We start from the raw sequence: 20,596 nt of genomic DNA, 5'->3' as shown, positions 1-20,596 counted from the left end.
CCCATTCCAGATAACTTCTCCACTTTGTATACTGAGTGTGACATTCTGTGATGTGGAGTATCCCCTTGGCCAGTTCGGGGGGGCTGTCCCAGCCATGCTCCCTCCCAGATTTTAGGGCACATCTTCCCTGGCAGAGCATGAGACACGGAAAAGTCCTTGGCTCAGAGCAAGCAGCTCTTTGGGGCCACCTCTCCCTTCTCCTCCCTGATTTGCTGCCCTGTCCCAATGGCCCAGCAGCTCCCACTGTGGGAACCCCCTGGCCACCAGCTCCCCATGCGCCTGGCACAAAGCTGGGGGACATCACCAACGGGGGCTGGCTCAGCAGGTGTCCCAAAGGTTCCCCCGGCCCAGCACAGCTCCCACTCATCCAGGTCTGGGGGACTCCATGTAACTGCTTCTTCAACCCTCAGAGCTTCTGCCTCCACTGGACCAGCACCAACCCAACCTCCGCTGGTCACCTCCATACTGAGCCATGGTGCCACTGCCCTGGGGGGCCCCAGGAGCTGCCCAGACCAGAGAGGTCCATCGTGACACCTCACTACCTACCAAAGGAGTGCGAAAGAGTGCAGTGGCCACCATGCCTGCAGACCCTGCTAGCAGCAGCACAGAGGGGACAGCAGTGCCCCCAGCCCCCACAGTGCTGTTGATATTCCTCATGGCCACCATCACAGAGGCCTCCCCAGGCAGCCACATCTCCCAGGGCAGCCACATCCTCCTCCTCAGGGATGAACACTGTCCAAGGACATGCTTTGGGATTGCCCCCTGGTTGGACAGGATGACTTCAGCAGCATCCCCAAGGCTTGGGACCCTGAAGCCATCCTCCACAGAGACACTGGCTTGCTCTTGCTGCTGGCAGAGTTGCTCAGTCCCACTGTGAGACTCCACAGTGCACCACAGTCTGAGAGCACCACAAGAGCACCACAGTCCTGAGCCTGGAGCAAATCACCACTGGCAGGATGGGGTCCTGGGAGCTGTGGTGGAGTGCAGGGATGGACCCACCACCATCCCAGCCTGCCATGTCCCAGCCTGGCAGGGGCCACATGAAAAGCAGGGGGAGAAGCAGAAGAGCACCAGGCCAAACCTCCCCCCCAGAAAGTGCCAGGTTCTGGCAGCCAGCACTGAGGGGGATGGTGGTGGGTGGGAGGTATGGGTATATTTGAGAGTGGAATGGTGATAGATTATAACTTTATGAAACATTTACTCCTGGGTGTGTTCCACTAAAGGCCATTTTTCCAAGTTGCTTTGTGCAGGAGGGGGAGGGAGCCCTGGGGGCACTGTAAAACAGCACCCAGTAAGTACAAAAGCCACATTGACTCCCAGATTAGAACCAGCTCCGAGCACTGAGCTGCCCCCAGGGCTGAGGCATGGCCAGCAGGGACTGCAGTGGTGGGAGGTGACTGCCCTGTCCCCTTCCTTGGGGGAAGCAGCCAGGCCTGACAGGTCTGTGCAGGACTCCTGGACATGGCCCCATGCAGAAAGGAGCATGGAGCCCTTGGGACAAGGGCAGACGGGGGGGAACAGGGCTGGGGATGGACACACGCAACAAGGGATACAGTGCCTTCATCTTGAGCGTGAGCAGCATTCCCTGAAGTGGGGATGGGCTTGGTGCAAAGCCCTTCAAAGCCTCGGGGCAACCATGCCCTGCCTTGGGTGTCCCTACGCTTGGCTCTGCAGCTCGGCTGTGCCACGCAGCCAGAGCCAAATCACCCCAAGAGTGGCAAGGGATCGGCCAAAGGCCAGGAAGGAACCTTCCTCCCCTGGTCTGGCTGAATTGGTGAGAAGTGCCTTGAGTCTTCATCTCTCTTGGTTGCCCATTTCCCATCCAAAGTCTGGACCCCATCCCAGCTCTGGACCCTGGGAAGGTGCAATGCCATTGGCATCAATCTCCCCTCACACACTGATCCACCCAGAGCATCATCCTTGCCCCAAGGCTCCTGTCCCTGTAGCAGCTGCACTGCCATCGCCCACCACCCTCGGGGCCATGCAGTTCCTCTGCCTGAGAGACCGAGAGACAGGGGAAAGAGGAAAAGCCCAGAACTTCAGCGTTGGTTGAACAAAAGTTAAAGCACATGCTGCCAAGGTGCATCCCAGAGCTCTGAGGGAACTGGCTGATGGAGTTTCCAGGCCACTCTCTGTGCTGTGGGAAAAGTCACAGCAGTCAGCTGAAGACCCAAATGATTGGTAAAGGGAAACTCCACCGGCCCAAGATAAATTTAAAATATTGTGCTTTATCCCCATGTGTGGATGAACAGTGTGTCCAGCCCCAAACTGAGTATTCCAATTTAACAGATGCCAGTGCATTAATGCCAGAGAGATGGGTTTTGGATAGAATTCCTTATTACTTTCAGTTAGTTCCTTAAACAACTTAAAAATAATCTGAGAAGTATCTAGAGTTGTAAATAAAAACTCAGAGCAAAGTATGTTTTTCCAGGGTTACATTAAAATGTTCATAAGTGAGACCTATGTCTGCTTAAAAAGAAATACCTGGATCCTGGGAACTACCAAATCTTCAGCCTCAGCTCTGTGCCTGGGAAGATCATGGAAAAGATTCTCCTGGGAGCTCTGCTGAGGCCCATGGAGGGCAGGAGGCGATTCGAGACAGCCAGCAGAGGTTCTCCAAGGGCAAGTCCTGCCTCACCAACTTTCTGTGATGGAGTGACTCCGACCTCGTATGGGGGAAGGGCTATGGATGGCATCTCTCTGGGCTGTTGTAAGGCCTTGGACACGGCCCCCCAGAACACCCTTCTCTCCCACGGAGAGGTGGATTTGCGGGGGGTGTTGGGTGAGTGTCTGTCTGGCCAGTGAGGTGTTAGTTGGGTGGTTGCTGCCTAGAACAAGCTGATCAAAGGGAGCAGCTGATGAAGTAATTTTGGATTTCGGTACAGTTTTGATACCGTCTGTCCCAGGGCCCTCCTGGAGCAGGGAGCCGCACTCCCCCCGCCATGACGGGCCCGTGGCCCCCCCCGAGCGGCGGAGCCCCGGCGCCACCCGGAGGTTCGGAGCGGGAACTGCAGCCCCGCCACCGCCCCCCGTGGGGGGGGTCACACGTGGGGTAATGGGGAGGATGGGCGATGGCTGGGGACGTGGCGGCGCAGGATCTGGGCGTTCCCTGGTGCTGGCAGGCGACAGGGGGTCCCGGCGGCGCCATTGAAGGGGCCGCGGGTGCCCTGGGAACCCCAGTGGGGCTGGAGGGACAGCTGGGGAGCCGGAACGCGTGCGCGCAGGGCGGGTTCCGGGCGGACCGCGCGGGGAGGACCGGAAGCGCGGCCGAGCTTGTTGCCGTGACAGCGGGCCCGGGGCCGCCATGGAGGCCGCGCTCACCGACATGTATGACCAGGCGTTGCTGGGCATCCTGCAGCACGTCGGTAACGTGGAGGAGTTTCTACGCGTCCTCTTCGGCTTCCTCTACCGCAAGACCGACTTCTATCGGCTCCTGCTGCGGCCCGGGGACCGCCTGGGCTTCCCGCCTGGCGCGGCACAGGCCATGGCCCTGCAGGTACCGGCGGGGCCCGGGGTTGACACGGCCTGGCCGTGCTGGTGGCCGGCGCTGACCCCGCCGCGGGGCCGAGCTGAGCAGGCCGTGTTCCTCCGTCCGGGCAGGGCGGGGGATCTGGGGCGGCAGTCGGGCAGCACAGCAGCCCCAGGGGCACTGGCGCTGCTCAGAGGGGTGCAGGAGGAGGGAGAAGGTGGAGGTTGCACCACCGTGGGCGATGGCGGCAGCGTCACCCTCGTAAGAGGACGAAGAACCTCGGGGGCAGGCGGAGGCTGCGAGACCCCGGTGGGAAGAGCTGGGGCACTGGGCCGCAGTGGGCTTACGGTGGGGCTTACGGGAAGCCGCCATCAGGAGCCCTGGGAGCAGGGAGCCCAGAGAGCGGCCGGGGGCAGATGAGGACGCGGGAGTCGTGGGGGGAGCGCGTCTGGGCTTCGCTCAGCGAGAGCTTGTGGTCGGCACGGGGCTGGCCCCGCTCCTGGACGGGAGGGGCAAAAGCCCCGACCTGCCGGGCTCGCGGTTGGGGCGGCTCTAACTATGGGCTCTTCTGGTCTGTTATTAATCTTCATTGGCAGAGAGCAAAACAGCTTGTGAGCAAAACAGGGTGAGGCTGGGTTTGGGGTATTTGGTGTTTGTCTGCTCGGACTGGATGAGTTTTCCTTCCCAAGTGTGTCAGGCCTAGGGTGCCGTGGGCAGGGGGATGGGGGCATCCCTGCCCCTTCCTGCGGTGCTCCGTAGCACACGGGGGTCCTTGTCACCCCCCAGGGCAGCTTCTGCTGTGCGCTGCGGGCAAGGGGGGATCCCAGAGAGGGTTCAGGCTGCACAGGGAGGGCACGGAGCACAAACCACTGGGCAGAGGGGCAGCGCTGGTGGGGGCCCCGTGTAGTGTCCCCCTGGGGCCGTTTGGGGCTGGGCACAAGGAGGGAAGTGCAGTTCTGGCCACAGCGTTCCTGCCACAGGGAGCTGTTGGTCAGGGCAGCCTGCTGGCTGCAGCCAGAGGGACCTAGAGCCTAGGACAGTGCAGAAGGGGCCCCTGCCTCATCCTGGCTTGGCTGCAGCCCAGGGCATGGTCATGGGTCTGAGGTGTTGCTCTGCATGATCCACGTGGGGCTGGCACTCACCTCTCTGCTCCATGCCTGGGGAGGAAGGCCAGAGTGAGGGGCACAAGTTTCTGTCCTGCTGTGGCTGCGCTGGCAGGAGCCCTCCCTGAGCCATGTCCTTTGTCCTGCACCTCATGGGCCCAGAAGAAGACTCGAATGGAGCAGCACCATGGACCAGGCATGCCAGTCTGCTACTGGAAGCACTAAATCTGACTCTAAAACATTGATGGGAAGTGAAGGAGGACTGTGTTTGACACTTGCACACTTTCCAGAATACGTTTACAGTGCCAATGCCCTGGCACTCGAGGGGAGACACTGCAGCCCCTTCAGGGAGCAGGCCCAGGGCCCAGGTCATCGTCACCCCTCACTGACCTCCTGAGTTCACTTCTGACCTCCAGCCTGCACTGGACAGGCATGGCCAGGAGGCAGGTGTGGGGTGGGATTGCATCTCCTGGGGTTACATATCCTCCAGCCCCATCTTAGGGGCTCTGAGTCTGTTTGGGCACAGCTTCTCCTGGGACAGTTCATTCTGTTTGCTCCTTGGAGGCTTGGTCTGAGTTCCAGGCTTCAAATAGCCCCTAGGTGAGCCCTGGAACATGGAGTGAGGAGAGATTCCCTGAGAGCCCCTTCCCAGCTAGGAGCCAGAGCTCACCACTCTGCTTTTCCCTGGAGTAACCAGCCCTCTTTGCAGGCTGGGGTGAGGTTGGCTGCCAGAACATGACTGAAGAAACAATTCCAAAATGCTCCCAGGAGCCAGGCTGTCTCTGAGGTGTGTTTGACACGGCTGTGGGACTTTTCAAAGAGTCATCAGTAGGTTTTGTTGGTGACTGAAGCAGCTTGGGGTAGGGAGGAATGTGTGATGCCCAGAGAGGCAGGGACAGGAAAGAATAAGTGCTCCAAGTGTGTGCTGCTATCCTCTCCTTCTCCCTGGTGTCACAGGTAGAGCTGGTGGCTCTGACTGCTCAGTTTGCTCTTTCTCTTCCAGGCATTCCGAGTGTTTGAGCGGATGGCCAGGCAGGATGATGAGAAGAGGCGCCGGGAGCTGGAGGCAAAGCTGAGGAAGAAGGAGGAGGAGGAGGAGGCAGCTGCAGCTGCCGAGAGGGTGAAGCTGTGCCCTGCAGCTCAGGAGGTTGAGGTGGAGACAACGGAGCACATCCCAGCACCAGATGTCGGGGGAGCTGTGGGCACAGAGGAATCAGCTGCAGCCCAGGGTGCCACAGCCCCCAGCTCTGTGTCGGTGGAGCCTCTGGGGGCTGCTGCCCCAGCAGAGTTGCTGACGTAAGGATCTTTTACTTTCTTCATGCTCCTGGTAGGGGGGAGACAAAACCACAGACAGGGTGTTCACCGTTTCCTGCACAACCCTTTTCTGGGGTTTGACCTTCCTCTGCAAGCACTCGGCCCTTCGGGAGACTGTGAAGATTTCCCTTACGGGCTCCCATGGCCGGAGACATCACGTAACTCCCTGCAAGAGGGCAGGGGTTGTTGTTCTGTGGGTGGTTCAGTGTCTCCTGCTCTGCTCTGAGCAGGGGAAGTGGCACAACCCTGTATGCAGCCCTGCAGAGCTGGGCTGGGCCATGTGGCTCCTCCAAGTGCTGGCTTCAGTGAGCAGTGTCCGTTTTCTGGTGCTCGCTGATGGAAGTCCTGGCACCTGCCTGCAACCCTTTTGTCAGTGTTGGACTCCTCTGCCAGGCCTGGGACAGGCGGCTGCAGCAGCAAATGGGTTCGGAGCCCTCCAGAGGTCTCTGGCCCAGCCCTTGGCTCAGAGCAGGGCCAGCTTTGAAGATCAAGCAGGCACTGCAGAGTTTTCTCTTTATCCAGTCTTGATGGCTTTCCAGCAGGGCCAAGCAGCCTCCGTTTGTACAGAAATGTCTTTGTGTCAAAGTCCTTCCAGGGCTTCTGAGACACTTCCAACCTGACTGTCTGCTGAGCAGCAGGAGGTGAGCTCAAGCAGGCTGGCGAGGCCTCTGTGAACCACGTACCTGAGTGCACATCCTGTGCAGGTCTCTCTTGTCCTTCCCTGGGCATCACCTTGACCCCAAGCCGGGGCAGAGCTGCCCAACCCTCGATCAGGGCCTCACACCCCTCAAGGTACAAGCTCCTGTGTCTCCTCACTGCCCAAGCCGAGGGAGCAATGCCATGAGCAGGCCGTGCAGACCCTGTCTCCTCCTCCTTTCCCTGTTGTGTCCTGTGGTCAGACCTCACACAATGGCTGCACTGCCCTTCTCTTGCTCGCTGCAGCTGTCCTGGCCATATGTGGGGCTTCACTGCAGCCTGTCCCTGCTGTCCCACTAGTACTTGGTGAGGAGGGCAGCTTGGGCTGGTGATCTCTGTCCTTCCAGCCAGTTTTGGACATATCACTGGGGAGAGCAAGGCACCAGAGGGAATCAGGGTCTAATGGAAGAGCCCCAAATCCTGGAAGGACTGGGATGCCCAATGCCTCTGAGGAACAGAGAGGATTTGGAGCCCTGACTTAGGGACTGTCAACCCTTGGCATATGGAAGGGACAGTCTGAGGACCAAAATTTTGGGGGCTATGGGACAATAAGTGGTAGGAGTGTGGAGGTTTAGGTTGGATACTAGAAAAAGGTTCTTCCCGCAGAGGGTAGTCGGGCACTGAACAGGCTCCCCCAGGCAGTGGTCACGGCCCCAAGGCTGCCAGAGCTCAAAGAGTGTTTGGACAATGCTTTCAGGCACATAGTGGGAATACTGGGGTTAAGCCCCCTGAGCAGGGCCAGGAGCTGGACCTGATTATCCTTACGAGTCCCTTCTAGCTCAGGATATTTCATGGTTCCACTATTCTAGGACAGTGGTCGAGTCAGGTCCTGCAGCCTTGACTGGACACAGTGGTGGGGCAGGGCCCGAGCGTGGCAGCTGTCTGGGCAAGGGAAAGGGTACAGGCCGTGCCTGGGCAAGGTGCCTGCCCAGTCACCTGATCTGATGGGAGGAGGAGAAAGGACTTGTGTGTAACTGGCATGCATTCTGCAGGATAAAAATAAGCCAGAAGCCAAAAATGAAATTACCTGCAAAGCCTGTGCCAGAGCTGTCCTGTGAAAGGGGGCTGCCAGTCTGACACCTCTCCCTGTGCAAAATTAGCAAGCCAAAAGCCCTGTGGGAGCTGGCCTGAGGGTGTCTAGCCCAGCTTTATCCCAATGGAGAGGAGAGGGAGAGACTGGAGGAGCTGGCAAAACCATGAGCAGAGGGAGCTGGGGTGGCCTGAGTGCCAACTGCTTGTGCCCCTGTGCAGGCCACGTTTGTTGTGTTTTGCCCCATGAAATTTCCTCTCGGGCCTTTTGTTGTGAGGCAGCAGCTGGTGCGAGGGAAGTTAAGCTGCCTGAAAACTGATGTCAGGGCTGCAGGAAGGAAACTGGAGGGGTTAGGAAGGAAGGTGAGGGGCAGTGTGCTGCCAGAATGTGTCTGACAGCGAGTGTGCTGAAGCCATCAGGGGTGGTTTCTGCTGCGGGTGGTGAGAGCCTGGTGAAAACTCAGCCCTCACATGTGCCACCCTCTGAGTGTGTCCTGGCACCAGTGGAAAGTGGCCCCTGTCAGACGTCAGGCACTCAGGTGCTGTTTTGCAGCCTGCGGCTGTGGCATCAAATGCCAAGCCCTGCTTGGCACATCTCCCCTTGAAAAGAAGGTACCTTCAGCCAAGTACGGGTGCCCCTGTGGCTTCTGCCCTCCCAAATGGTCTCTTCCCCCTTTGCTCTTCCTGCTCCCTCCACCCCAAACTCTCTGGTTGGGTGGAACACCTGCACCTGCTTGGTGGCTGCCCAGTTTGGGCACGTGGTGGGTGAGACCAGGCACAGGAGGCTGTGTCCCAGGAAGCTCCGGTGGTTTCCAGGCCAGGAGAACAGGGTATCTGTGGGCTCGAAGTAGGGTAGAGCAGCCCACGGGTTTGTCATTGGGCTGTAGTTGGTTTCGGTGCCTCTGGGGGGCACTGGAGCCCCCCGAAAGGCTGCGGGGGCCGGGCGGGCGGCCTGGCCAGCCCCCGGCAGACTATTAATAATTTAACCAACTGCTTAATTCTCCACAGCCCTTTCTGAGCAAAACCCAGAGCTACCAGCCTAGGTATGAGGGGCGCATGAGTAATGTGCAACTCTGGCAGCAGGAATACAGAAAAGAGCTTAAACAAAAATATTTTCCATCTCCCTTCCTTCCCCCCACCCCTCCAGCCACTGGTGAAGAAAACCGCTGCCACCAAAATCTATATAAAAACTCGCTCATTCTGTCAACCTGACGGCTCTGGGAATGTAGGGCAGGTATGATCCCAGATCTGCCAGCTCCCATCAGAGCCTTGTGCTGCGCCTGGGTGCTGGGGCACTGGTCGGGAGCCTCTTGCAAAGCACAGCAAGCTTTTTCAGGGCCGATCCAGATGAATCAAGCCGGCTTTGTGGGTATGGAGGTTTGCAGGGCTTGGTTTGGGGCTCAGCCAGGTCTCCCCGAGTCCCTTGCCTTCCCATCCTGCAAAAGGCAGGTGAATTGGTTCCTCTTTGCTGCCCTGTAAACACACCGAGGACTGAGGTGTCTTTGGGGTGACGCTCATGCCAGGAGCAGTGCTGAGGGGGACCAGAGGTCTCCGTGCCACAGAAGAAGCCGGGTTCCTCTTGCAGCTGCCCTGAGTGTCCTGGCCGTCCTTCCCTGGCTGTCACGGTTCTCTTGCTGTCCCCACCTCGCTGGGAGGGCAGTGGGGTGCAGACCTTCCTCACACCCCACCATGGGGCTGTTCATCCCAGGGCTGGCATTGCAGCTGCACAGTCCCAGGTCTGGCTCTTCCCCCATCTGCTCCCAGAAGCCATCCTTGCCTGAGCTCAGCTCCTAATTTTGAACACCTCCGCTGCCCAGCACCCTCCCCTTCCCCCAGCTTGGATTCCATCCTGCATATATTTGCCACACAGCATTTAAAATAGAGCCTGGCAGCCCACGTGTGGCACTGCACAGCCCGGCCTGTGCTTGTGCTTTCTGACTCCGGTTCCTGGCTTCCCTCTGCTCCCCAGTATGAACTGGGGGGAAGCTCTCAGCCCGCTATACTGTGAGTCCTGTCCCAGGGCTTACTCCATGTATGGGCAAGAGGTAGGAAGGGGCAATCCTGGGAGCCTGTGGATGATGGTGAATGTCTCACCTTCTTGCGTTTCTCCATCCAGCTTTTGTGTCTCTTCCAGGTGCTTCAGCCAGGTGTGCTCAGGTGTGCTTCAGCCCGGCCTGTGCTTGTGCTTTCTGACTCCGGTTCCTGGCTTCCCTCTGTTCCCCAGTATGAACTGGGGGGAAGCTCTCAGCCCGCTATACTGTGAGTCCTGTCCCAGGGCTTACTCCATGTATGAGCAAGAGGTAGGAAGGGGCAACCCTGGGAGCCTGTGGATGATGGTGAATGTCTCACCTTCATGCGTTTCTCCATCCAGCTTTTGTGTCTCTTCCAGGTGCTTCAGCCAGGTGTGCTCAGGGTGGGGCAGCTCTGGTCTGTACCTTAGAGACCAGCTGGGCAGGTGAGGTCTCTCAGAGGAGGATCTGTGGGTGTCACTACCCCCAGGGCTGGAAATGCGGCCAGTGGGACACAGAGCACTGGTGGGTGCTGGGTGGGTGCAGGAGGGCATGCAGTGTCTCGTCCCCGAGGAAGGTTTTGGCTGCTGCTGGGGGATCTGCCACAGTAACAAGCAGAGTGGAACAAAACCCTGAGTTTCTGTGGCCTCAGCCATTTACCTTCTGCTGCGTGGAAAAGGAAGAGGCAGCTGAGGTGAGGAGGGGCCTCTTCATGGCTCCACCACTGCCTTGTGGGGCCTTGAAGGAGACCCTCCCGGTCTTACAGGGTGTGCGACCTGGGGAAGGGACTCCACTCACCCTATGCACACAGTGCCATTGTGCCAAGGAAGGGAGCAAACAGGATGCTGTTGAGCCCCGGTCACATGGTCCAGGTGAGCCATGCTGCAGGGCCAGTCCCCCTGACGCTGCTCTACCATCCCTGGGAATGGGTTTTGGGGCTTGGCAATGACCTACAAAAATCCTCAGTGTGTGCCCTGGCTTGCTGTCCCTGGTGAGCAGAATTGACTCAAATGCATTAATTGGTGAGCTGACTCCTGACGCTCCAGTTCTCTCCTGAGACCCACAGCTCCCATTCCCAGAGCCTCTAGACTTGGGGTTAACCCTTTGCGAGGTTAACACGCTGGGAGCATCCCCGGGATGACACAGCAGCACTCTGGGAAATTTCCATGAGGCTCCTGTGCGAATCTGATTCGACTTAGCAACGGTTTGGCTTTGCTGGAAGCCCAGATGGCGTTTTGTCATTGCAAGGTGCCTGCAGGATGGGCTTCCTGGCAAGGCTGCATCCTCCTTGGGGTGCTGGGAATGGGAATTTTACTGCTGGTCACCCTCAGCAGGGGAGCAGGGCTGTGCAGAACAGCTGTTGCTGCACGCTGCTGACTTTGAGGCCAAATTTGTTTGACTCTGAGGTGGCATTCACCCAAGCTTTCTCCTCTCAAGTGTTGTCCAGGGGACAGGAGGAGACCCCTTAGACTCTCAGCAGGTTCTGTCTGGCACTGTCCAGACCAGAATCTGGTTAAACTGGTTTCCTTCCCCACTTGTCCCTTGGGACCTTCCTGCTGAGCTCACCTCAGAGTCTGTGCTGTTCTTCCAGCCTGACCCAGAAAGGTGGAGCTGATCCTGATCCATATTTAAGGAGAGTCTGTCCTGGTTCTGATTCCTCTTGCGCACGTGGGGCCGTGCGCGGGGAATTCCCCCGGCGCGGCCAAGGCCTGTCACAATCAGGAGCCAGACGGAGCTCAGAAAATGGCTTGACCTGATACAGCCAAGCTCCATCTGGCCCCATATCCTGTCTCCTTTCAGCAGCAGATGCTGGGGGAAGAGGAGAAGAACAGAATGAGCGTGCAGTGATACTTCCTCTGTGTTTTCACCCTGCCCTGACACATAGCACTTTTCGAGCACTTGGTTCTTCAGTCTTTGGGAGGATTATTTTCCCTTTTCTCTCTGAATTTCAGCCCTCCCATGCCTGAGGGCTCCTCAGCAGTAGTTCAGGTGAAGAGGCAGCTAGTGGGTCCCCATTTCCCTTCTCCACAGTCTTGGAGGTTCTCCTGTCATGTTGACTTTCTCCTTTCAGCCTGTTTTTAGGCTGAAGAGTCCTCATTTCCATGGTTGTTTCTCACTTGAGCATCCTTGTGCTCCTTGTCCTTCATGATCCTCTCGTGTTCTGAGGGCCATCCACATACTCTGCCTGTATGTGAAGCCATGGGGTTTTTCTGTTTCCTACCCCATTTCCTTGCTCCTGGGTTGTCCCACTGTTGCGATGAGGCCAGGAAATCCTCTTCCAGCCACATGGCACATGCTGCAGTCAAGTGATGACATCAGTCAAACTCTTTTTGTCCCTTCCCAGCACTCCCCAATGCTGTCAACCTTTCCAGGTCCGAACATGAGCTTCACAAAAGCTTTGTGTTGATGAGACCTCCTTCCACCAGCACACCCCAGCATGTTCTTGGCTCCTCATGTTGCGCTGAGGCTTTTGGCCCATGTGGGCTGCAGCACTGCATGCGCAGTGCTGTCATGTTTGGTTTCTGGGAGGGATGTACTGGGTAGTACTGGGGGAAGCGGGGAAATGTGACTTAAGTCATCCCTGCCAAGTGGAATCTTTCTTGCGGTGGAGAGAGGCCATTCTGCCTGCTGGGAGAATTGTTTTAATCCACATGCCTTCTCCCATGGTGGTGGGAACTCAACTGCTTGGGAAGCATCTTTTCAAAGGGCTGAAACGCTTGAGCTCAGGGTGAGATCCCCCAGCCCTGTCTGGTGCAGCCCTCAACTGTCCCGAGCCTTTTGCAGATGGTGAGGAACCAGTTGGTCCAATTTTCCAGTGTTTTCACAGAGAACCAGGCTCCTCTAGTTGGGTTGCTGAGATCAGCAGTGGAGTGCCAGTTCCCCTGTCACTTACTGAATCGCTTAGGGCTTTGGTTGCCCTACCAAGGTACTAAGCTCCAAAATTAGGTCCTGGGACCAAAAATAACTAAATTAAAACCTATAAATTCTTCTCTTAACAAGCAGAAAATCCCAGTGCTGGAGACCGAGGGACAGCATTTTTAGGTAAAAAAGCAGTTACTGTTTGCTTGGTATCGCAGTGTTTACCAAAAGGGGCCTTATGTGGAAAACTACCTTGATTGGGCCTGTTTGTATTGGTGGTGGAGGGGTCTGAGAGTCCACCTTGTCCTCTGCTCCCACAGCTCAGTCCCATTGGATTCCTTTGGCCTTATCCCCTTTTTCCAGAGGAGCTATAATTGACTCCAGCCTGGTTGGCTGCACGTAGGTCTCTCTCACAGGAGACCTCTGAAGTCTAAGGTTGTATAAGCTCTCTGCAAACAATAAAGATCCCAGGGGACTTTTCTGGATGATAGTGTGTCCTGCTGTCCTTGACCTGAATATCCCAGCAGTAGTGAAATTTAGCCCTCTGGTGCCAGCGCTCCAACGCTCTCCTGCGAGCTGGCGGTGGCATTTCAACTTGCCTAATGTCAGTAAGTTGGCGCTGTCAAACAGCTCTGTAAATAACTCGGGAAGTGAAGGGGAAGGCTAAAAGCTCTCCTGAAGAGTGTGAGCTTGGAAAAGAGCAGGGCTCTCCCCTGGCAGGCAGAGAGGCAGAGCAGCTCAGTGGGGCTCCAGCTGTGGAGGAAGGGGATGGATTTGTTGGTTGGCTACTGGGTTGAGCAGCAAAGGCATCATCTGTGCAGGTGGTGCCTTGGGCACCTGGTACAGGGGAGCCTTGGCCCCTTCTCACCACATCGTCAGGGCTTGGTGACACAATGGATTATAGGGGAATGTGTCTTGATGGGCTTGATTTTTTGGTTGTTGGTCGCATCCTGTTGATAAGTCAGAGCTCTGAGGCTTCCTGAAGGTGAGGAGACCTTTGGAGTACAAGCCTGATTAGGAGTGGCTGAGGGAGCTGGGGGCACTCATCCTGGAGAAAAGGAGGTTCGGGGGGACCTTCTCACTCTGCAACTCTGACAGGAGGGTGCAGCCAGGTGGGGGTCAGGTTCTGCTCCCAGGGAACAAAGGAAGTTGAGATTGCATCAAGTTGTGGCAGGGGAGGTTTAGGTTGGATATTGGGAAAATTCCCTCATGGAGAGGGTTGTCCATCCCTGGACAGCCCTGGACAAGTGATGGAGTCCCCGTCCCTGGAGGGATTTAACAGCCATGTGGGTGTGGCACTTGGGGACATGGCTTAATGGTGGCAAGTGCTGGGGAAACAGTTGGACCTGATGGTCTCAGAGGGTTTTTCTAACCCAAACAATTGCATGATTCCATGATCTCTGTAATGATGATGATGGGCACTGCAGGCTGGAGCCCGGACTGCACTGCCTGGCTGGGTTGTGCCTCAGGTTTTGGGGTGAGGAGGAAGGCACTGGCTTCCATTTTTCACACTTTTTTTTTTTTGTGACAGCAGGACCACCAAGCTGTGCAGTGCAGCTCTGGAGGTGTGTGCTCAGGATCCCCAGGGTAATGGGCTGTGGGGAACCACTGATGAACTTCTCTCCACTTTGGGGGTGAAGGGGACTTTTTCCAAAACTGGACTTGGGGAGTTCTTCTGCAGCAAACCGAACACACCTGGTCTGTAAGAAACCCTGAGGATTGGGACGACCCTGGACCACCACTGTGCTCGGGGCTGGAGCTTGCTGCCAGCCAAGGAGTGGTGGAGAGGGTTGGGGTGGATCAGAGAGGATCAGAGTGGATCCTAAGGCTTACTGACTGCAGTGTGACTTGAGCTGTAGAGGAAGGGATTTGGCATTCAGCTTGCTTAGTGCTTTGCCAGAGGCCTCATTAGCTGAAGTGCTGGTACAAAGGAGCCTTTGTGGAGCCCTGGTTGCCTCCCGAACCCCAGCAAAGGTCTGGGAGCTGTAGTCAGCATCCTCCAGCCATGGCATTTCCCAGGCAGAACCCCAAGAGGCAAATTGCAACCGTCCTGATGTTTTGATGCCAAAAGATGTTAAATCTGGAGGTGAGGGGGAGGTTCCTTCACAGCATGCCTGCAGAAGGAGCACAAACCTGGGATTTTCCACTCATGCAATCCCTGCAGCTTTGGGAATGCAGTTTTCCAAAGACGTTAAACCTCTGCCTTCCGTACCTGTTGCTGCAGTTGCAATCCTGAGGAGCAGACAGTATGCTTGATCCTCTTCAAATTCATCTTAAAAGCTGGAGTTTTTTAGCTCTGGCTGTTGTTCAGCTCAAGCTGAGGCTTGACAGCAGCTGTTTGGGGTGCACAGACCTTCCTGTGGCTCAATGCACTTTGAGTTCTCATTGGGAAGGCTAGGAGCCAGGAGTTCTGGAAATCTGTATTCCAGTAAGTCTGTATTCTGGTGCGCATGCTGGTGCCATCGGGTGAGCGTGGCCTTTCCGCAGCGATGCAGAGCAGGCTCTGCCATCCCCCCGTCTGCTGCCTGTGCACTCAGCTGGCACGTGCCCCCTTCTCCCACCGTGGTGTCTGGCCCAGTGGGCTGCATGCAGCTCCCTTAGTGCTGGGAGGGTGAGGTACAGGTGTAGTGCAAGGTGGGAGGGAGGGAGCATTTGTGACAGTGTGAAGGCCTGGAGGCTGCCAAGGGCCTGACCAGCCACCCTGTGTGGGTGACCCAACTGTTGCCACAGCAGGAGGATGGTGGCTGCTGACATGGTGCTGGTTCCCAGCAGCCCTGTGCAACCTGCAGCAGCAGTTTCAAGGGGACAGACGGTGATCGCTCCTCATCCTCCTCTACATCACCCTCCCCGTTCGTGGGGGAGCCCACTGAGAGACTTTGAGCCAAGCAAAGCCAGCTGTGAGCTACGGGAAGATCTGAATGGGGCCACGATGCAGCCACAGCATGCTGGAGGCAGGACCCATCTCCCACCGTGCCTTGGGCCCTGGCGGTGCTGGTACTGGGAGCTGCAGCAAGGTGTCTGCCTTGGAGCTCCGCACCCCAGGGCAGTATTCCCAGCCAAGCAGGTGGGACCAGCCCTTGTTGCAGCCAGGCCAATATCCTGCAGCGGGGCTGGGTGCCACAGGCAACTGTGTGTTTCAGCAGCAGCTTCTCTTCCTGACCTGAATGTGCGGGTGCCTCTGTGAGTCCTCGCAGTGCCAGGGCTGTGGGATTAATGATGCTGATGGATGAGACTTGCTCTTGGCTGCTGTCATGGAGCAGCAGCCTGGATCTAAATGTCTGCTCGTTGCAGTAAATGCCGTCTGGATTGACGGTGTGCGGAGCATGTCCTAGCAGGCCCCACTCGCTACATGCAGATTTGGGTTAGGCACGCAGATGCAGTGTGCCTGATTTTCTCTTTTCCTGCTTGCTCGGAACTTCATTATTAATGAGATCTTTCCATTCTTGGCAACCTCCCGAGCTTGAAGACAGTTTCATGTATCGCACAGGGCCTCTGACAGTGGTTAAACACGGAGCTGGGGTGTTCATTTTGGGCTGTCTGCTGCCAGGGTGATTCTGTACACCATTCCCTCTGCTTCCCCACTCAAACGGAGGAAGGTGTGATGCAGGGGAGAGGCTGTCTCTGGCGGTTTGGATGTGCTTGTGGGACCTGATAGGATGTGTTGTGATGGCAGAGTGCAGGTAGAGGGGGACTATTGGAAATAACTCCCTCAGGAGCAGTGTTGCAGAAAGGGAGTGGATCTGAGTTTCCATTTCTGCCTATGCTGGATTGTTTGCTGTGAAAGATTGGTTGCCAGCCTAGCTTTCTCCCCACATCATCCCCTTTGGCCTTGGCCAGTTCCACTGCCCAGTTTTAGCTGTGGCGGTTGTTTCTCTTATCCACCCACCTTCACATCTGGCTTGACATGTTTTCCTTAAAGCTGCCTAAATAATTTACCTTGACTAAGAGCAAACAGCAGTGCCAGCCCCAGACGAAGCTTTCTGAGAATGACAGTAACTAGAGGGTACTTGCTGTACTGGACATCGAGCCGTGGCATGCCTGACTCTGCTGGATCCAGGTGTTCCAGATTTCTGTCAGCCTCCTTCCTGAGAGGACAGGGGTTCTGCCTCACAAAGCGGAGCTGCTCTAGGCTGAGAGGATTAGTTTCCTTAAGTTCTGAAAATCCTTGGGATGTTTTCCTTCTTTTTTATGGGAAAAAATAGTTTGTTGGGATTATGCCCATATTAGCTCCTTCCCATGATGCTTTCCCACCGCTGCTCCTCCTGAGCCTCAGGCTGAAGAACAGCTGCTCCCATGCTGCTGTGCCTATTCCTCAACTTTTACATTCTTGCACCCAGACTCCTCAAAGAAGAGGAAATCAGTGAGCTGTGCTGCTTCTCCTTGAATCAAACATTAACCAGATCCTTTGGTGTGTATGGTTCCTTCTCTTGGTTTATGTCCAACGCTGCTTTCACAGAGCTGGTGCCACAGCTGTTGGGCTCTGAGGACAAAAACGTGTTCAGCCAAATGTCCACAGAGTGAGGATCACTGTCACCATTTCCACATCACTTGGCTCATTGAGCATCACCAACGGAGCTGGGAATCCCGGAGTAAGAAATGCCCAGAAATCTGTGTATGGGGCTCGACATGTGGCCCCACCCTTGGCCATCCAGCCTGCCTGCCAGGGCCAGAACTGCCACATCTCAGGGGGTCCTGTCCCCTTATGCTGCTGCCAAGGGTCTCACCCTGCACGTAGGGAGTGGCTCTGGTCCCAGGGACAGTGCACCCGTGCTGTGCTGTGCAGCTCTGAGGAGTGGGGAACAGACCGGCTACTTCTCGACAGTGCATTGTTAAAGGTTTCGCCTCCCCCAAAATGACACATTGCAAGCAAAAATAGAACAAGACAGAACACATAGACCCACCCCCACCATCCCCACCACCCGGCAGCCAAGTGCATGTGGTGCCAAAGTCTCAGGTTTAAAAGCTGGTGCTTTGTCACCCTCCCTCCCCTCAGCCTTGCCACCACCTGCCTTGGCCTGGCAGGCGTTCTGGCAGCCCGGTGGGTGACCATTGCACCGAGAGCAGCCATGCTGCTGGGATGATCGCCACCCAACCTGCCCTGTGCACTGGATCTGGCCTCCCTCTTCACCTGGTGGGTCTGGGGACGGGGACAGCTCCCAGCTGTGGTGTTTGTGCCAGAGGTTCTCTCACCTGCTGCAGAGTGGTGCTGTTGAAGTGGCATGAGGGATGCCTTTGGCCAGGAGAGCCACCTCTGGCATGGCGTCATTGCTCAGCCCAGCATACCGTGAGCCAGGGCTGTCTCCTGTGGATGATGAGGGAAGCTGCCTCCCAGCCAAGGAGCAGGGTCCAATTCTGGACTGCCGCCGGCATGTGCTAAGCACAGTTGGACCAGGCAGAGATCTGGTTGGAAAAACTCCAGGAAAGGAAGAGCTGCTCCCGAGGTAGTAGAGCTGTCAGCTGTTTGTCAGTAGCACCTAACGAGGCTGCGGCCTGCCTTCACTACCCTGGATCCTCCATGGCTTCAGAGCCAGTGTTTACACTTGCAGGAGAATTATCCAGACTTCATGAGTCCAACTGTGATCCTATTCTGGGACACAAAGCCCATTTACTCTCACATCCATGGATTTTTAACATTGGAAATGGCTGGAGCAGAGGTTGCTGGTGTCTTGGGGGAAGGGCTGGAGCGGTTTGGGCTGGGTGTTGGGTCAGAGAGGAGCAAAGAAGCCATGGCACCAGAACCCACACCCTCAGGACAGGCAGCCACGTCTGGAGAGTGGTTTAGGCATGAGGGTGAACTTCTCCCTCTGAAGCCAGATGAGCAGGGCTGGGGTGCATGTTGCCAGCCAGGCTGTCAGGGCTGCAAGGCCGAGGCAGCAGGGCTGAGCTTATCCAGTGAGCTGCACGTGGAGGCAGAGGTGTCTGTGACACATTCCTCTGTCACCCAGCCCTGCCCCAGTAATGTCAGGGGGAGCTGGGACAGAGCTGTCCTGCAGGGTTGGTTGGACTGGGAGGAAGACTGCTGTCACCTGTACAGTAGCTACACTGTGCAAACAGACATTGGACGTAGTCCTTGCAGAATGAGTTCTGCCTCAGTTTCCCTGTGGGAGTCACACAGGGTGGCTGCTTCTGGGGCTGCTGTGAGTTCATGCTGAGTAAGCTCTGAGAGGGGCTATAACATCCAGAACCGCCTGGCTGGGATCTGCTCAGCCCCAGTGCTGTTCTGCTGAGGAAGAGGAGGCATATCCAGGACAGACCTGGTGGTTTTGTGGCAGCGAGTGGCTGCTGTATTTATCTGTGCTGAGGCCATGAGGCATTTGCAGCTGGTGTCTCACCATGTGTGCATTTGCACCGGTGGGTTTCTCCCATCTCTGATGCTCTGCATCTGCTCTCACAAGCTTTGGCTTGACCCGGGCCCTCTGCCTTCTCCTGCACCCTTTGAGTTCTTCCCGGGAAAGGCCCAAAGGGGAACAGCCTGGGGGAAACAGCCATTTGTTGATTCTTGTCTGGTTCTTTACTGATTGTGGGGAGCCACCAGCACTTGTGATGGCAACTCCCAGTTGACCCACCTTCCCCCACGTGTCTTGCTGGCAGGTTTGGGAAGAGCAGGGTGGGCTGTGCTTTGGCTGGTGTGACCGCTGTGCTGGAAAGCTGGGCTTCTCGTGAAGGAAGGCTGCAGAGAACTGAAGGGTGCTGTGGGTATGACTGTGGGGTGTTGAAAAGCCCCCCACACTGCTGCCCCTGAAGGTCACAGAGGAGGAGAAAGGGGCCCACACCACTTAGCAGGAAACACCCTTTTAGGAGGGAAAAACCCAACTGGGTTTAACATCGGGACAGGTTTATCCTCTGGTTCATCATGTGAGGGTGGAGGGGTGGTTTACCAAGCTGGGATGGAGGGCAGGAGCCCCGTGAAGCTCTGCCATGCCTGGGCAGACCCCACAGCGTGGGGACAAGTCCTGTGAGGGCACTTAACCAGCCAAGCTGTCCCAGGCTGCACACAGACCCTCGTCCCTGCCAGGGGCTGTTGTGGGGTGGTCTCTGGGACAGTTGTGCCCTGAGAACGAAGCTGGGTGCCACCGCTAGGCTGGTTCTGGGTGGGGATCAGGGGACGCGTGAAATGGTGCTTGGGGACGTGCTGCTGCGTTTCAGTGTGTTTGCTTCCCGTAGAGTGCGCGTGGGGCCCCGCAGACCCTGTCACCACAGCCCCTGGTCGCCTGCACCATTCCCCCTCTCGCCCTCCAGCCTGTTCAACTCCTACAATCTGGGGGCGGTTGGGAAGCGACAGCTGGAGCCAACGCGCCAGCCCGGTGCGCGCTGCCATGCCAACCCCGTTTCCATGGCAATGGGCACCCAATGGGTGACTGCCAGGCAAGGCCAAGATGCCTGAAAAATGATGTGGTACCCCCCGAAATGGCCAGCTGAGGGTGGGAGCCCACAGATACTGCTGGTTTCAGTGCTGCCTGCAATGCCTCGGAGCGGATCAGAACCATCCTGGGCCACAGGTGTGTGTAACAGGGTGGATGAAACCCTCAGTGCACTCCGTGAAACCACTGAGAGAAAAAAAGGGAGAGGTGTGTACAGCGCCTTTGACAGCCCCCTCCGACCGTCTTACAGCCTAATTTAATTAAAATCGTTGGGTCTTACATAATCCTCAGGGTGCCGTGCTGCTGGAGCCACCCCCGCCCAGTGCTGGAGAGGGTCCCGCAGTGTGGGGGTGTCAGGAAGGCAGTGGGACACGGGGAGATATGCTCCCCAGGACCGACTGTTCCCTGGGGCTGCTCTTCACTGGCCCCCCTTACATTAGTCCCTGAGCCCCATGTTTATCCAGCTCCACGTTGAAGTCTAGGTGTGTATCAAAACATTTTAAAATAACTCTGCCTTTTGTTAGCATTGCAGCTATCTTTAGAGGAGATTTGATTTTATTTGAAAGCCCTCCCTGGGAGGGTTCAGTGGAATAGATTGCCAGCCCAGCAGCTGAAAGGGACACGGGTGTGGCAATTTCCTTTCTTGGCTGGAAACACTGTATTAATTATTGCTTATGGATCTCATAAACCCCATTTTACCCCTGCAGCTGTCTCCTCGGCTTTCTTGAGGTTTCCACAGCTGGAAGAGGCAGTGTT

The 20,596-nt window shown here is 56.7% G+C and overlaps 1 protein-coding gene across 1 annotated transcript in view; it reads left to right on the top strand.

Annotated features, from left to right (window-relative positions):
* Nucleotides 1-3,245: 3,245 nt before the first annotated feature.
* NUDCD3 (NudC domain containing 3) overlaps nucleotides 3,246-20,596 on the top strand; it is a 30,307-nt gene continuing 12,956 nt past the window's right edge. The window contains exons 1-2 of the mRNA XM_051808880.1: nucleotides 3,246-3,496; nucleotides 5,576-5,868. Of these exons, the coding sequence (XP_051664840.1) occupies nucleotides 3,305-3,496; nucleotides 5,576-5,868 (485 nt within the window). The 5' untranslated portion in view covers nucleotides 3,246-3,304. The remainder of the gene's footprint in view (nucleotides 3,497-5,575; nucleotides 5,869-20,596) is intronic.

The sequence above is a fragment of the Manacus candei genome, unplaced genomic scaffold (genome assembly GCF_025592945.1).
Source record: "Manacus candei isolate 608988 ecotype Guabito, Panama unplaced genomic scaffold, ASM2559294v1 h1tg000006l, whole genome shotgun sequence".
Taxonomy (NCBI): domain Eukaryota; kingdom Metazoa; phylum Chordata; class Aves; order Passeriformes; family Pipridae; genus Manacus; species Manacus candei.
The sequence above is the reverse complement of the archived record's forward strand: the minus strand, read 5'-3'. Positions and strand labels throughout refer to the sequence as shown.